The sequence below is a fragment of the Pelophylax lessonae genome, assembly GCF_965119305.1.
Source record: "Pelophylax lessonae genome assembly, chromosome: 5".
NCBI lineage: Eukaryota > Metazoa > Chordata > Amphibia > Anura > Ranidae > Pelophylax > Pelophylax lessonae.
Genome location: NC_138772.1, coordinates 157,241,463 through 157,259,499, shown reverse-complemented (window position 1 = coordinate 157,259,499; position 18,037 = coordinate 157,241,463). Strand labels below are relative to the sequence as shown.

Sequence of the window (18,037 nt, the reverse complement as noted above, 5' to 3'; positions counted from 1 at the left end):
GGTAAACATGTAAAAAAAAAAAAAATCCCATAATTCTCTTTTTAACCACTTGCCGACCGCCCTACGCAGATTTATTGTGGCAGGGTGGCTCGGCTGTGCATAATCACATTGATCTACCTGGTTATGTGCATGTGGTCTCGCCGCTGGAGCCGCGCTCCCTCTGTGATTAGACACAGCGGGAGCCAGAACGTGCAAGGAGCGGGCGCGATCGCCGCTGGCCTCCCGCAATCTTCAGAGAAACTGACAGGAGAGCCGCCTGCCCATGTAAACAAAGCAGGCAGCTCTCCTGTCAGACAGGCACAATGGGATTGTGTGTCTCCGCTAAGCTGAAACACTGATCTCTGGGTGCCTGTCACAGAGCCCCCCACAGTTAGTAAGCACAATTTAGGCTCACACTTAAAACCCTTAATCCAGTGTTATCCCCTTCTCTGCCAGTGTCATTTATACAGTAACAGTGCATATTCATATTATTTATCACTGATCACTGTATTGGTGTCAATGGTTCCCAAAAAGTGTCACTTTATTGTCAGATTTGTCCGCCGCAATGTCGCAGTCCCACTAAAAATCGCTGATCGCCGCCATTACAAATAAAAACAACAAAATTAAATAAAAAGTCCAAAAAGCTATCCCATAGTTTGTAAATGCTATAACTTTTGCGCAAACCAATTACCATATTTTTCGCCGTATAAGACGCTCCGGAATATATGACGCACCCAATTTTAAAGGAGGAAAATCTAGAAAAAAAAGTTTCTATATGATTTCTCATTAACAGTCAGTAAACAGTGAAAGTAACACGGGCATCAAATCAAGTAGGAGCGGGGCGGAGCAGAGCACGGACAGCACACAGTAAACATTGGACGGAGGAGGCAGAACGTATGGAGCAGGTGCGGACATTTCAGGGCAGCATAGATTGATACAGTGCGCGGGAGATATGCACAGAAGCGGCACGATTGTGCCCACACTGCCCAGCAAGGAGTGAGACTGCCCGGGGAGACATGAGGAGGCACAGCCCGCACTGATGGAGGGAAAGGTACCGGTAAGCTCAGCAGAGCGTTGACATGGTGCCCAGGCAGCACGTGGTTAGACTGTCGGGAGGGGGGGGACAAGGTGCGCTATAGGAAGGAGAGGGAAGCCCGAACACAAACAGCCTGGCCGCGCAGGGAGGGCCAGAGAAGTCTTCACAGCCCGCAGTACATGCGAGCAAGCACCACACAAAGTTAGGGGCAGTTTTAATGCAGGCAAAATGTGTATTTGTCGTATGAGAAGCACCAACTTTTCCCCCCCAGTTTTGGGGAAGAAAAAGTGCGTCTTATACGGGGAAAAAACGGTAATACACACTTTTTGGGATTTTTTTTAACCAAAAGTATGTGGCAGAATTCAAATTGGCCTAAACTAATAAAAAAAATTTGATTTTTAAATTTTTTTTATTGGGAATGTTTTATGTAGCAGAATGTAAAAAATAATTTTTAGTTTTTTCAAAATTGACGCTCTTTTTTTGTTTATAGCGCAAAATCTAAAAACCACAGAGGTGATCAAATACCACCAAAAGAAAGCTCTATTTCTCTGTCGCTCATTGACAGACGCAGTCCTCTTTGATATCAGTAGGGTTATACTGCCCCCTACAGGAGTAGGACACTAGGCAGGAAAAACGTTCTGGCCACACCTTAGGGGCAGTCCCAGAGGGTATATCCTCTCTCTCCCTGCTACAGGATGTCAGTTTTTTTCTGCCTAGTCAGGAGTAAGGACCTAAGTTCCTTGCTGGGATCTCTGGTCCTAGCAAGCTTTTTTAGATAAATCTTTTTTAGTTAGCTTTTTTTCTCCAGTTCTAAGGGTCGGGTTCCTCCGTTCCCTGTTAAGGCGCACTCCACTTGGGCGCTTAGTGCTTCCTGGGCCTTCCGCCATCAGGCGTCAGTGGTTCAGGTTTGCAAGGCGGCTACCTGGTCGTCGGTTCACACCTTTACAAAATTTTATAAAGTTGATGTGCTGGCATCGGCGGATGCCTCTTTTGGCCGCAAGGTTCTGCAGGCCGCTGTTTGAGGGGACCGTTGGTCTACCTCGAGGGTTTTTTTCTGTTGGGTTTTCAGTTGAGTCTCATCCCTTTGTTCGATGAGCCTTTAAGACTTTTGGTTGGCACCGATTGGGCCTTCTGGATTGGATTTTGATTTCCGTTATCCCACCCCTCATTTGTGGCACTGCTTTGGGACGTCCCTACTGATATTAATCAAAGAGGACTGCGTCTGTCAATGAGCGACAGAGAAAATTGGATTTTTGACTTACCGTAAAATCCTTTTCTCTTAAGCTCACTGACAGACGCAGTACCCGCCCCTCTATTTTTGAGTTGGGTTGGGTTAAATTCTCTGACACTGCTTTGTGACATAACTGACATCCTGTAGCAGGGAGAGAGAGGATATACCCTCTGGGACTGCCCCTAAGGTGTGGCCAGAACGTTTTTCCTGCCTAGTGTCCTACTCCTGTAGGGGGCAGTATAACCCTACTGATAATAATCAAAGAGGACTGCGTCTGTCAATGAGCTTAAGAGAAAAGGATTTTACGGTAAGTCAAAAATCCAATTTTATGGGGGAAAAAAGGACAATTGTATTTGGGTACAGCATCGCATGACTGCGCAACACAGTGCCGAATCGCAAAAAAATGCCTGGTCATTAAGGGGGTAAAACCTTCCAGGGCTGAAGTGGTTAAAGGAAAAAAAAAATTACCAAAAAGCCCAGACAGGGCTGTGATGTGAAATATAAAGCATTTGGAAAATAAACCGCTCCTTTATGTATGTATTTTTTTTTTTTTTTTGTGTGTATTTAGTGGTTTGCCTGGAGTTCAGCTTTAAATGCCACCCTAATTATTAGCTGCTCCAAGGCAGGTTCTCTTTAGAATTAGTAGACTCAAACGGCTTAGATTTTTTTTCATTGGTCTTGCGTATGCATACAGAATCGCTTACATGAACAGTAAAGTTAGTAGCCAAGCTTGTTTCTCTTACGTCCTCCGACAGTCGCCGCCTCTTCATATTCGTCACATATGGGGTATTAGACTTTGCTCCGAAGGAGTAGCTAGGCAACAGAATATGTTAACATTAAAGCTTTTAACCTATCCCACCCTCAAGGGGTGGTCCCCTCAGTCAATACCCTCCTACTTCCTGCAACCATATCTCAGTTTCAGTGGAATAGCAGTAGAGTATACAACCAAACCCCAAAAGAAGGGCGGGGGCGGCGACTGTCGGAGGACTCAGAGAAAGGAATTTTACAGGTAAGATTTTACAAAAATTCCGTTTTTTTTTACTTGCTGGAAAAGGCATGCTTTGGTTTTCTGCTAATTTTGTTGGGAACTTTTGGGCTGTGCGTCACTACTCCGTACAGTACCGTACTGTGCTGACAGCCAAAGAGTTTAGCGCAGAGCCCGTGAGGCAATATTGTTGTTTTATTATTACACTTAGGGAACAGATCTCATCTAATCATATGCCAGTTATGAATGGTCTCATTTGTTAAGATAAACTTAGCAGTTGCCAGTGGTTTATTCTTGGAAGGTCTCCTGCGTTCCTTTCATTAAGTGCAATATAAAGTAACATCCAGATTTACAAGGGCAAGCTTGTCTGTAATGCTATCCTAGCGGACATGCAGCTTCCACGTGAATGGAGTTTTTTTGCCTGGGTGCTGGCACAGGGGTCACCATTCTGCAAATATAAAGTGTAAATGAATTGATGTCTGCAAGGTATAAAGGTTGGGTCATTACAGGTGCAGAAAGCCTTGTTGGCCTGAAATGTAAAAGAAAATGAGCTAGAACATGGCAATGGAAAGGACAATCATAGCGCAGAAAGATTAACAAGCCGTAGTAGCCATTGTATAACCTCAATGAACGACATGACTAGTGTGTGCAGGGCCAGATTTCCATCGCCGTAGGCAAACCCAAGCCATGTTTCTTGTTCTTTTGTATACTAAAACATTTTTGTTTCTCTTCAGCCTATTGAAGAACACAGCGGAGATTTTTAGATTTTGGCCGTTGGGAGGTCAAGATCTAAAGATCACTGCTGTCTCCTTCAGTAAACACAGAGAAGATTGGGAAACCCGCATACAGGTCCCTCTCAAAAAATTAGCATATTGTGATAAAGTTCATTATTTTCTGTAATGTACTGATAAACATTAGACTTTCATATATTTTAGATTCATTAAACACAACTGAAGTAGTGCAAGCCTTTTATTGTTTTAATATTGATGATTTTGGCATACAGCTCATGAAAACCCAAAATTCCTATCTCAAAAAATTTGCATATCATGAAAAGGTTCTCTAAACGAGCAATTAACCACTTAAGCCCCGGAAGATTTTAACCCCTTCCTGACCAGGGGGTTTTTTGCGTTTTTTTACTGTGTGACTTTAACGGACAATTGCGCGGTCGTGCGACGCTGTACCTAAACGAATTTCACGTCCTTTTTTTCCCACAAACAGAGCTTTCTTTTGGTGGTATTTGATGACCTGTGCGATTTTTTTTTTATTTTTTTTTTTTTTTGATCATGCGCTATAAACAAAAAAGAGCGTAAATTTTGCAAAAATAACAATATTTTTCACTTTTTTTTTATATGAAATTCCCCCCCAAAAAATGTAAAAATCAAAATTTTTTAACATTTTCGGCCAATTTGTTTTATGCTACATATGTTTGGTAAAAAAAAATCGCAAAAAGCGTATTTTGATTGGTTTGCGCAAAAGTTATCGCATTTACTAACAAAGGGAAAGATTTTTGTCATTTTTGGTTTTTTTTTTTTTTTAACGAGTAATGGCGGCGATCTGCGGTTTTTTTTTTTTTTTTTTTTTTTTGCGGTACTGCGACATTGCGGCGGACAGATCGGACCCTTGACTGACATTTTTTACACTTTTGGGGGTACCAGTGACATTACTGCAGTAATCAGTGCTATACATATGCATTGTTACTGTAAAAATGACACTGGCAGGGAAGTGGTTAACTGTATTGGAGAGGGAGGGGTTAAGTGTGTCCTAGGGGCGTGTTTCTAACTGTAGTGGGACAGGTCTCCTAGTGTAAAAACAGAGATCAAAGGTTCTACATAGTAGAACCGTCTGATCTGCATTTTTACACAGGGGAGAATGACAGGCGGCTTGTTTACATAAGCCGCTCTGCCTTTCTCCCGCTCTACCGACGATCGGCGTGTGACCGGACCCTGAGGAAGACTGGGGAGAGGGAAATGCCTGAAGTCCAGTGTCAAGTACCCACAGTCAGTGATGGTCTGGGGTGCCATGTCAGCTGCTGGTGTTGGTCCACTGTGTTTTATCAAGGGCAGGGGTCAATGCAGCTAGCTATCAGGAGATTTTGGAGCACTTCATGCTTCCATCTGCTGAAAAGCTTTATGGAGATGAAGATTTCATTTTTCAGCACGAACTGGCACCTGCTCACAGTGCCAAAACCACTGGTAAATGGTTTACTGACCATGGTATTACTGTGCTCAATTGGCCTGCCAACTCTCCTGACCTGAACCCCATAGAGAATCTGTGGGATGTTGTGAAGAGAAAGTTGAGAGACGCAAGACCCAACACTCTGGATGAGCTCAAGGCCTCTATCGAAGCATCCTGGGCCTCCAGAACACCTCAGCAGTGCCACAGGCTGATTGCCTCCATGCCACGCCGCATTGAAGCAGTCATTTCTGCAAAAGGATTCCCGACCAAGTATTGAGTGCATAACTGAACATAGTTTTTTGAAGGTTGACTTTTTTTGTATTAAAAACACTTTTCTTTTATTGGTCGGATGAAATATGCTACTTTTTGAGATAGGAATTTTGGGTTTTCATGAGCTGTATGCCAAAATCATCAATATTAAAACAATAAAAGGCTTGCACTACTTCAGTTGTGTGTAATGAATCTAAAATATATGAAAGTCTAATGTTTATCAGAACATTACAGAAAATAATGAACTTTATCACAATATGCTAATTTTTTTAGAGGGACCTGTATGTGTGAACCCAGCCTTAATAGAGGTTCAATAGCTTTTTCCCCACTCTACAAGACAAGTGATTTTGTTGTTCCTGTCCATGGTAGAGAGAGAGATTTTGCATTGCTTCTGTGTTACTTCCGTGGCTGGAAAACCCCATCTCCATGACCAAAGGTGAATGGGCATTGCCCCAGAAGTGACACACAGTAATAAAGGACTGACAAGGGTTCTAATCCTTTCACACCATATCTAGAACTTTTTTTTTTTTCAATAATTTTTATTCATTTTCTTCACAGTTGCAAATAAAAAGGAAAATCAATTTTCCAAATATTGCAAAAACATAATTTCACCCCTTCCCCCAATCCCCCCATATCCACCCCACTCCCGAATTGCAGTCCTGCTTCTCCTTTCTTAGATAAGTTAGCATGTCCTACTCGTTAGTCACTCCTCTAATCTTTCAATAAATCTATGTATTCTTTTTTTTTTTTTTTTTTAGTCCATCCATTTTCTCCACTGATTTGAAAAGCAGTCTTCATCTCTACTACACAAGTATTCCATATGGTATATGTATTCTACTCTGCCACAGAGTCTCCTTCGCTGCATTAGGACTATCGAGTTTCTGTAATGTTTCTTTAGCAAGGCAGTGGTCATCTTGGAGGTGTGTTTTGGGGTCGTTATGTTGGAATACTGCCCTGCGGCCCAGTCTCCGAAGGGAGGGGACCATGCTCTGCTTCAGTACATCACAGTACATGTTGGCATTCATGGTTCCCTCAATGAACTGTAGCTCCCCAGTGCCGACAGCACTCATGCAGCCCCAAACCATGACACTCCCACCACCATGCTTGACTGTAGGCAATACACACTTGTCTTTGTACTCCCCACCTGGTTGCTGCCACACACTCTTGACACCATCTGAACCAAATACGTTTATTTTGGTCTTATCAGACCACAGGACATGGTTCCAATAATCCATGTCCTTAGTCTGCTTGTTTTCAGCAAACGGTTTGTGGGCTTTCTTGTGCATTATCTTTGGAAGAGGCTTCCTTCTGGAACGATAGCCATGCAGACCAATTTGATGCAGCTTTCGGCATATCGTCTGAGCACTGACAGGCTGACCCCCCCCCCCCCCATTCAACCTCTGTAGCAATGCTGGCGGCAAAGGCAACCTCTGGATATTACGCTGAGTGCATGAACTCAACTTCTTTGGTCAACCATGGCAAGGCCTGTTCTAAGTGGAATTGTTCCTGGTAAACCCCTGTATGGTCTTAGCCACCGTGCTGCAGCTCAGTTTCAGAGTCTTGGCAATCTTCTTATAGCCTAAGCCATCTTTATTTAGAGCAACATTCTTTTTTTTTTTCAGATGCTCAGTTCTTTGCCATGAGGTGCCATGTTGAACTTCCAGTGATCAGTAGGAGAGAGTGAGAGCGATAACACCAAATTTAATACACCTGCTCCCCATTCACACCTGAGACCTTGTAACCCTAATGAGTCACATGACATCGGGGAGGAAAAATGGCTAATTGGGCTCAATTTGGACATTTTCACTTAGGGGTGTACTCACTTTTGTTGCCAGCGGTTTAGACATTAATGGCTGTGTGTTTAGTTATTTTGAGGGGACAGCAAATTTACACTGTTATACAAGCTGTACACTCACTACTTTACATTGTAGCAACGTGTCATTTCCTCAGTGTTGTCACATAAAAAGGTATAATAAAATATTTACAAAACTGTTAGGCCCCGTTCACACTGGGGCGATCCGACTTCCCGGGGCGACCTCCGAGGTCGCAGTGCGAGCAGTGTGCCGCGACCTCGGAGCGGCCGGCACGGACTTCATAACATTGAAGTCTATGACGGTCGCTCCGGGTCGGCCCAAAGAAGCTCCGGACCCTTTTTCTAAGTCGGAGCGACTTGTGTCGCTCCTATTAGAACGGGTCTGCAGCTTCTCTATGGAAGGCGACCTATGGCGACCTGTGAGGCGACCAGGTCGCCTCACAGGTCGCCCCAGTGTGAACGGGGACTTAGGGGTGTACTCACTTTTGTGAGATATTTTATAGAGTTTTTCCACAAGGTTCAACGCTTTTTCTTATCTGATGGGTTGGGGCAAAAAACGTACAAAGTGTTTTTAGTTGCATATAACTTCAGTAATTTAGTGTCAGCTGTCCCATTGTGTTTAACTTGTAAAGTGATCTAATTTTTACATTATATGTGATTTTTAATCACAAATCCATTATCCCACCACCATTTCTCCATTCCAGGTATAAACTATGTTGTGTCTACTAGTAGTAATAACGGGAGAGTTGTATTTCCACCCGGGCTGCCCATATAGAATACCATATCTAGAACTAATGATATTTTGGCTCGGTTCAATTAATCTGTAATTGGCCAAAATAACGAATATTTTCAGCAATGAGAGCTGCTAATATCAAATCTGGAAGTGATGTTTTGTAATGTCAAATAACCTTCCATCGTGATCGCTTCAGTTCCAGAACAGCCACAAAAGTCACTCACTGTGGCTCACGGGCAGGGAAATACACCCAAAGTTTGTTGTACGGTCGAGGCATCTCAAGGTTCTTGTGGAAATGTTGATGGTCATTATTATGCTGATTTTCTTGAATGATGTATGTTGGAAGTGTTGGATAAACTATACATATATGTGTGTATCTGTTTTATTATATACATGTTTTAATGTTGGGATGCGAGTTATGATCAAAGCATTAATCAAAAGTCCGTATACAGTAAACCCCCGCTCCATTGCGGTTCAGTTTTTGCGGTCCCGGTATATTGCGTTTTTTTTTGTAATGTTATTTTACTATGTAAATCATTAAAAATGAAATATTTGTGTGTTTTCCATAGCTCTTGCTATGTCTCTCAGTATCTTTTATGTGTTTTAAATGAGTTTCTATTGTTTTAAAAGTGTGTTTAAAGACCTTTAAAATGCTTTTACATGTACAGTGACAGTAAAAAAACATGCCTACATTTTAATAGGGTTTTTCTATTTCGCGGATTTTCACTTTCGCGGCTGGGTCTGGAACGTAACCCCCGCAATGGAGGGGGGTTTACTGTATACAAGTTCTTTATGTATGAAGCCTTGGAGGACAAAAATAGGTACAATATTAATTCTTTATACGATTTTGTTTTAGGAACCCCCACTTTTCCATATAACCTATCCCAGGGATTCTATACAGTATGAGGCCTCCTTTAGCTAGAATGGTATTTTCCCTGCTCTGATTATGAGCTTGCAAATGTCTTGGGCTTGTTCACCATGCATGAAGTCCATCATGTGTGCTATATTTGTATTAATTGGCTGTACATTCTCCTTGTAACAGTATGCACCCAGTTGCTACTACGTGTTGTAACAAGTCCAAGGGCTGTATTTCAACCCTTTTTCACTATGATTGACCATATATTCAAGGTTACTTACAGAGGCTGGCTTTGGTTTCTTATGCAGTTAAAGAAGCCATACTTCTGTCTCTGAAACGCAACTGATGCAAAGGGTTTTATGGAATAAGAACTCCATTGTGGTTCAGGGAATAGTGCCAAAGGGGGAGATTTACTAAAACTGGAGCATATAGAATTTGGTGCAGCTCTGCAAAGTAACCAATTGGCTTCTAACTTCAGCTTGTTCAATTAAGCTTTTACAATAATACCTAGAAGCTGATTGGTTGTTATGCACAGGCACACTACTTTCTCTGTGCTCCAGTTTTAGTAAATCTCCCCAAAAGTGTAACTATAGGCAAATGAAGACCTATATGATGAGTCTGTCACAATAAAATAAAAATAAATAAATGCTATGTGAAGTCTAAGACCCCGTTCACACTGGGGCGACCTGTCAGGCGACCTGGTCGCCTGACAAGTCGCCGTGGGTCGCCTGCCATAGAGCAGCACAGGACCCGTTCTAATAGGAGCGACACAAGTCGCTCCGACTTAGAAAAAGGGTCCGGAGCTTCTTTGAGGCGACCCGGAGCGACCTGCATTGACTTCAATGTTATGAAGTCCGTGCCGGCCTCTCCGAGGTCGTGGTGCGAGCTGCAAACCGCGACTTCACAGGTCGCCCGGCAAAGTCGGGTCGCCCCAGTGTGAACGGGGTCTAAATCCAGGAATTTCCCACATAGTAGTATTTTTTATTTTTTTTCTGCCGCTCAGTGTCCTAATTCTGATGGCCATCCACATTCATCCCACTTATGCCTCGTTCACACCCAACGATTATCGGCCGACCGATCGTCCAACTTTTGTCCAGAGTGGTGTTTTGTTGGTTGGAATGTGCCTAGACTGCACACGAATTTTCTCGGCCAACAAAAATCTACTTCAGAAGTGATGCCATGTGCTGGTTTACTTTCCGTGTGTTTTTTCTTCTCTGAGCATGCCCAGTCTTGCTCATCAGATTTTTGTCTGCCGAAATCTGTACTGACTGACGGAAAATCGGCCGTTGTGTTGACGGCCAACAAAAATTTTATAGCCTGCACACCAGATTTTGTTCGGCCGAAAAGTCGGAGTCGGTTGTCGGAAGCATCATACTAACAAGCCAAAAATTGGCCGATTGGACGTTGGCCGAAAATTCCCGGCCAATAATCAATCGATGCGTGTGTACGGGGCTTTACTTTGCGCTCAGGTCCCAGCTTGTAATTGGACAGTAAAGCAGGATAGTGATGGGCATTTCTCTGTCTGTTTTCTCTTCCTTTCCACATGTTTTTTTCTTGTCAACACATGGTTTTATTACTTTTTGACGCTTTCCACCTTTCTGCATCACTTCAAGCTGTAAACTTAAAATTTGGCAGTTATATTTACAGGAAGTCCCTGCCTCAGCTGCTAAATGGTCATGTTGGTTGTCAATCAGTCAGCAAGAGCCATTGATGGCAGCAGATTGAATGAAATCACAAGGTGACCACAGTTCTGCAGATGTGGAACCTTGAGGTCATCCTTAAAAAAAAAAAAAAAAAAAGTTTAGAGCCCTTTCACACTGAGTTTTTCAAGCGCTTTTGTGTAAAAGAGGAAAAAAAGAAAAAGCACCTGAAAAGCTCAAGAATAATGCTTCCCTTTAAAAACAATGAATGTGTTCACACTAGGGCGGTGCGCTTCTGTTGCGGTAAAAAAAATCTCGCTTGCAGTATCTTTGGAGCATTTTTGGGGAGCTAAAAAAAAAAAAAAAAAAAAACCCCTACTTTCCCAAGAAATGTAATGGGAAAACATGGTAAAACCATGGCAAAATACACACCGCGAAGCGTCTTTGATACGGTTTTGGAGTCGCATGTCCTTTTTAAAACCTCACCGCAAACACGGATCGGTGTTAAAGCGCTCGTAGAGCGAGCAGTAATGGGCAGGAACAGTGGGTATTATACAAACCATAGTTGGCTATTTACACAACTTTAGGCTCCATTCACACCTGAGCATAACAATTTACTGGCGTTTTTCGGGTGTTTTTTTTTTTTTTTTTTTTTTTTTTTTTTTTTTTTATAAACGTTTTTACATCTTTTTGCAAGAATTTTAGAAGCATATTACAAGCGTTTTACAGCTTCAGGCTTTTTTGTTTAGCCAATAGAAAGCACTAGGGAGAGAAAATTAGGGGTGGATAGCTGCTGTTTGAGCAGAAAACGAGTGACAACATACCCAAGTCAGGCATTTCTGTTGAAGTCTATGGGTCCAAAAAGGCTTGTAATCTGCCAAAAAGAAGCGCGTGTACTTTTTTTGAGCAACAGGCATTTGCTTCAGGTGACAGAACGCTCATATGTGAACATGGGCCCTTGAAATAATGGGATTTGGCCTGTTGAGCATCTTTAGAACTACAAGCTTCAAGTATGTACACCCAAATACTAAGGCCTCGGTCACAGAAGGTGTGAGGGCCTTGTATACCCACAGGGGAATGCACAGGTGTTCCATACACTCCGTCCCCCCCCCCCCCCCATGCAGACCGCCCCACATCAGTCAGTTGGGACACGGCGGCTGCACTGACACAGCCGCTCAGATGCATACATCCTTTGTGAATAGGTTCTTAGTCAAGTCATAAACTTTTCCCAACTTATGCTTTTACCTATTCCTGCAATAAAAGTGCTTTTGTGTAGCCTGAGAGTTCTGGAACACCTGACACCTGTGCAAACCTTTTTTTTTTTTTTACCACAACTCATGGCATTGTGATGATTGATGAGGAATGCAGATCTATTTTTTCTGGTCTAGGCTTTATAGCTATGGCAAGCTTTGCAAGAACTTCACTGAAATCTAGAATACTGAATAGAGCATAAACATTCTTCAGATGGCATGCTTGGTGGTGATTGAATTGTACTGATGTTGGATTTGAAGTTTGCAGATGGCGTTCTAAATCATCCCAAAAGTGTTCAACAGGGTTGAGGTCCTGATTCTGTTCAGGTCACCCATGGTCCTCCACACCAAACTTCTCAAACCTCTTTACAGACCTGGCTTGGTGCATACGGGGGGGGATAACGGTGGGACAGATTAGGGGCTTTCCAAAACTCCTACCATGAGGTTGGAGGTACAAAATTGCATAATGTCATTGTATGCTGTAGCATTATTATTTTGGAGGGATTTCCCCAATCATTTTGGCCATACAGCCTATCATAAATGTTCAGTGCCATACATACCTAATGTAATGTATCCTAAACAGTTAGTAAAGCTAAACTACAATAACCATCTATCAGAAGCCTTTAAAAGCCACTAAAATTAAAAGATCTCATTTTTTGTAAAGGGTCAATCTACACAGAATTAATATTTCAATACTTTTCTGTTAGCAGAAATAGAATTACGTTGGCCAGGGACTTTTGTGGCTAGATCCGATACCTGGGGTTGCATAGCAGTTATAAGAGATCCCACTGTTCTGATGGATTTTTAATTTTGTTCTTTTAAATCCGAACTACACTGCATCTGAGCACCGCAATCAAATAATGCTATTTTAATTTAATTTTTGAAATTCAAAGCCAACTCCTCTATCCATCCATGTCTCCATGATTTATTTTATTAAGAAATCACTAGCATTTCTGGCTGTGGCCATCTTGAGTAAAGGCAGATGATTCATGTAGTATTTACTTCCTGGAATCCATCTGCCCGTAGCTCAGGCATGCAGGTAGGAGGGTTTGCTTAGCTGAAAGAGCCTGTCCTTCCCTGAAGGCTCCTGAGATGTAGGACATCATTTGCCTAAGCCAGGAAGTAACTGAAGAAATGGAAAACAAAAAGTATAAAGCCAGTAAGAGCCTATTCAGACTAGCGCGACTTGTCAGGCGACTTGTCAGCCTGACAAGTCGCGGTCGGTTACGCTCCATTGAGTAGTACAGGACCCGTTCTAATAGGAGCGACACACTTAGAAAAAGGGTCCTGTACTACTTTGGGGCGATGGGGCGACTTGCATAGACTTCCATTATGTGAAGTCCCTGCAAGTAGTGCCGAAGTCACGGTGCACGCGACTTCACAGGTCGCCCCCCGAAGTCGGATCGCCTCAGTGTGAACCGGCTCTAAATATAATATGCTTTCCTATCAACTAATGCTAGCAGCAAAAGAATTTAAATAGTCAATGTTGATTGAGAGAGTGAAGATCTACATTAATATGCAGAATGAAACCGGTAGAGTGTTTAATACGATAGTGGGAATACTTATTTTCCACTGAGACTCCAAGGTAGGAAAAAATTGGTGATCATGTCTCTTAAATTCCTAAAGGAACAGAAGAATCTAACATGTGACTCAGCCCACCACAGTCCCCTTGTAGAAGTGGAATGATTCTATAAAATTAAAAAAAAAAAATGCTGTGTTCCTAAAACTTTACTTTTGTTTAAGGCCTACTGGCCATTTTAAAGTGTTTTAGGTCTTCACTACTTTTCAACAGACTCTAAAGCTTCGTACACACTATAAGATCATCGAGCGAACATTTTCGTCTGAGGAACTTTAGTACAATTTTCGTATAGTGTGTACACAACTTTCTACAGCCGATTTCCAACCTTTTTAATGAAAATTTCCGAAGGGACAAGCTCCAAAATTTTTCTCGTACAGGAACAGAACTAATGCTTTTTTTTTTTTTTTTTTTAATGTGTACCATTTTCGTACAAGAAAATTCTGAAAGGAAACACTGCACCTGATCAGAAACCATAAACCACTAAAAAAGCCTTTGTCGTACAAGAATTTTCGTATGAATTTTCCTTCATTGGTTCCGATTTGCTGTGAAACGACTAGGAAATTTGGACGATAGTTTGCCTGATTTTCTTATGGTGTGTACCCCACTTAAATTGGTCACAGTGCTCCTAAAATCTGCAATGTGATTTGCCTTTTTTCCTTTAACATTCAGGTGGATTTGAGTTATGTGGGACTACCTTGGATAGGACAAAGCTGTGTAATAGCTGTTGATCTTTCCCTTCCTCCATAGAAAAGATAGGAAAAGGTTGACTGTGCATACAGTATTGGACATCAATGTCATCCTCCTAGAGGATTGTGGTGGGTTCAGGGATTTTCATCTTAAATACTGGACAATGAAAGGCTGGCACTTAATATAAACACATAGGATAAAAGTATTTTGATTTGAGTAGTTAATAAAGACAGTTGTAAACTTTTCTTTTAGCAATGTGACCCGAATCATGAACGTTTTTTTATTCTTCTCCACAACCTTTTGATGACATGCAGTTGTTGTACGCTTCTGTTTACGGACTATGTGCCAACTTGCAAGGTGACATGCGATTTGTATGGGGGTGAAAGTGCCATCTAAAGATCATCAGCTAAAATAACACTTATGATGCCAAAGCATATTTCCAGAAGTGCCAAAGATGAAGTACGGTAACTTTTCTGCAGGAGCCATGCCAAGCGTATTGGAATAAACCCTGGGGAAATATTGTATAGAATGATTACAAAGGTCTTGGCATTTTTTCCCAGTGAGCGACATGGTACCACTTACACCCAAAGCCCCTCTTCCAGGAGGGACTGGCTGGACTGGCTCCGTGACCTCAGCCAACAGTGGATAATTCTGGATCACAGGAGAGCACAAGTAGGTGCAGACCTGGGACCCAGGAGAGAAGTATGGCTTAAAAAGCTTCTCTTTTAAGGCGATCTATTCATTTTTAATGGGTTTCAAATACACCACAATGTATTCATATTTAGACCTGATCTTCTTCTTTTGTTTTTTTTTTATTAGTGTATTGAGGAGCCATTCAAAAAGAATGGCAATGCAGTATATGTGTGGCAGTAAGACACAATTTTACTGTTTTTAACACAATGCTGGAATGAGCCCTTATTGAAGAAGTAAACCGTTGGTTTTGTTTTTATCCTGACCTGCAACGTAAGGGCATAATGTGCTAGTTTGAATCGCATACCAGCACATAATGTGAAACTTACCTGCAAACGAAGCCCTCCATCGATGTGTTGTCAGCGCTGGAGGACACATCCATCTTCTCCCATCATCTTCCTTCCAGGTTTGCGGAATCTGGCTGTGTGACTGGCCGGAGCCGTGTGACGTCACTCCTGCGCATGTGCGCAGGAGCCCCTGTTCACGGCACAGGGCTCTGATGGAACACCACAGGTGGGCGTTCCTTCAGAGCGCATGCGCCAATGACGTAATCGGCTGCATATACAATAAATATCTCCTAAACGGTACAGGTTTAGGAGATGTTTACAGGGCCTATAGGTAAGCCTTATTTATAGGTACAATTAACCAGTGAGAGATTATAACCACTTTAAAGCGAGGTCTCTACTAGTAATGCACTTTGAAATCTTGGGGTTGGGGCCATTTCTCATGTAGCTCTATGTTGCTGGTTTTTTTTTTCCTCCTTCTCAGCCTCATCTTTTAGGTCAGTTTGGGAGGTGCCAACTTTGTATTCAGGGCCAGACTAAAACACTTTTATGCTTAGCAAGGCATAGAGCAAGAAAAGGCTACGCTCAACATACACTCACCAGCTACTTTATTAGGTACACCTTGCTAATACCGGGTTGGACCCACTTTTGCCTTCAGAAGTGCCTTAATTCTTCATGCCCTAGATTCAACAAGGTGTTGGAAACATTCCTCAGAGATTATGATCCATATTGACATGATGGCATCACACAGTTGCTGCAGATTTGTCCGCTGCACATCCATGATGCTAATCTCCCTCTCTTCCACCACATCCCAAGGGTGCTCTATTGGATTGAGATCTGGTGACTTTGGAGGCCATTGGAGTACAGTGAACTCCTTGTCCTATTCCAGAAACCAGTTTGAGATGATTTAAACTTTGTTACATGCTGCATTATCCTGCTGGAAGGAGCCATCAGAAGATGGGTACACTGTAGGCATAAAGGGATGGATGTGGTCAGCAACTATATTCAGGTAGGCCGTGGTGTTTAAACGATGCTCAATTGGTACTAAGGGGCCCAAAGCGTGCCAAGAAAATATCCCACACACCTTTTACACCACCAGCCTGAACCGTGGATACAAGGCAGGATGGATCCATGCTTTCATGTTGTTTATGCCAAATTCTGACCCTAACATTTGTATGTCGCAGCTGAAATCAAGACTCATCGGACTGGGCAACGTTAACTAATGAGTGGTTATTTGAGTTACTCTTGTCTTTCAATCAGCTCGTCTGCCCATTGTCCTCTGACATCAACAAGGCATTTTTGTCCACACAACTGCCGCTCACTGGATATTTTCTCTTTTTCGGACCATGCGCTGTAAATCCTAGAGATGGTTGTGCATGAACATCTCAGTAGATCAGCAGTTTTCGAAATACTCAGACCAGCCTGTCTGGCACCAACAACCATGCCAGGTTCAAGGTCACTTAAATCCCCTTTCTTCCCCATTCTGATGCCTGGTTTCAAGGCTTGATCAAGTTGTCTTTACCATGTCTAGATACCGCCATGTGATTGGCTGATTTAGCAATTTGTGTTACCAATCAATTGAACCTAATAATTGACCGGTGAGTGTATAGTTGGTGGTCGGTTCTTATCACTTGACTGCTTTAGTAAATCTTCATCCTGGAGGGAGGTATCTCCCTAAGTAATTAAGAGACGATAAGGATAACCACCCCAAAAGTATGCACTTTCTAGATTAAGTGAATGTGGCAGCTCATCTAGTGATATCCTGACGTGTTCCTTTTAAACCTATGTGCTTTGGGGTCCTTTCACACAAGCTTTCTGCCCGGCGAACTCCTTTTTGCTCAGCGGGGATCGATTTGCCGATCCCCGCTGAGCAGGCGTATGCCAGGTCCGTCTCCGCTTACTTTGCAAAGACAGACCTGTCGGAGTCCCGCTCTCTTCTATGGGAGATCGGATGAAAACAAACCGCCTGTCCATTTTCATCTGATCCTATCCCATCTGATCCTCCAGACGGATGAAAAATTGGGTTTCCATCCATCTGGATTTCATGGAGCGGATCAGATAGCAGTGGGTGTCAGTGGACATGTCTGAAATCTGCTGCTCCATAGAGGTGCATGGAGCATCTGATCAGATGGAAAGCCTGAGTGAAAGGGGGCCTAAATTTTTTTTTTTTTTTTTTTAATATTCACATGTAACCATGCGACGTTCCAGCACCATAAATACATATTGTGAACACCTCTGTCCCTGGTTTCCACTTTGCAAATATGGCGACTGAGTTCCTTGTATCCTGTCATGGAAACCAATTTGGTTCTGTGTGTCTAAATTGCTCTGTTTTTGTAAAAAAATGTTATAAAAGGTGTTTTTTTTTTTTTTTTTGTAAACTGACTAAACTCCTCTTCCTTTTTTTCCTTCAGGGGAACGATGAGGAAGCCGTAGTTGATCTGGGGAAAACCAGCTCTACTGTTAACACCAACTATGAGAAGGAAGAGCTAGAAAGTGAGTATCCCTGTGTACAGCTTTCTTTTCTGCATGCATTGCAAGGTCTTTAATCCTTCAGATCATTTTGTCCCTTTGAAGTGTGCGGATAATACAAGAACGGTGTGGGAACACAAGCACGATTTCTTAAAGCAGCTTACCAACTAGTGTAATATGATGTGCCCTCTGTCCTAATGCCATACCCTTGGAGAGTGTCTTCTCAGTCTGTTTGCACCAGCAGATCTGAATCTAACATAAAAGGAATAAAGTAATCTGGATTACACTGTAGTCATTGACAGCAGCTGTTTGCAGGATCTGTGTTTTGTATTTTTACAGTCCTGTAACTTTTGTGGTTAT

The 18,037-nt window shown here is 42.5% G+C and overlaps 1 protein-coding gene across 5 annotated transcripts in view; it reads left to right on the top strand.

Annotated features, from left to right (window-relative positions):
* SLC4A7 (solute carrier family 4 member 7) overlaps positions 1-18,037 on the top strand; it is a 211,769-nt gene that overhangs the window by 84,574 nt on the left and 109,158 nt on the right. For all 5 annotated transcript variants that reach the window (XM_082258590.1, XM_082258589.1, XM_082258592.1 and 2 more), the window contains exon 2: positions 17,620-17,701. In XM_082258590.1, coding sequence (XP_082114716.1) covers positions 17,620-17,701 — 82 coding nt within the window. The remainder of the gene's footprint in view (positions 1-17,619; positions 17,702-18,037) is intronic.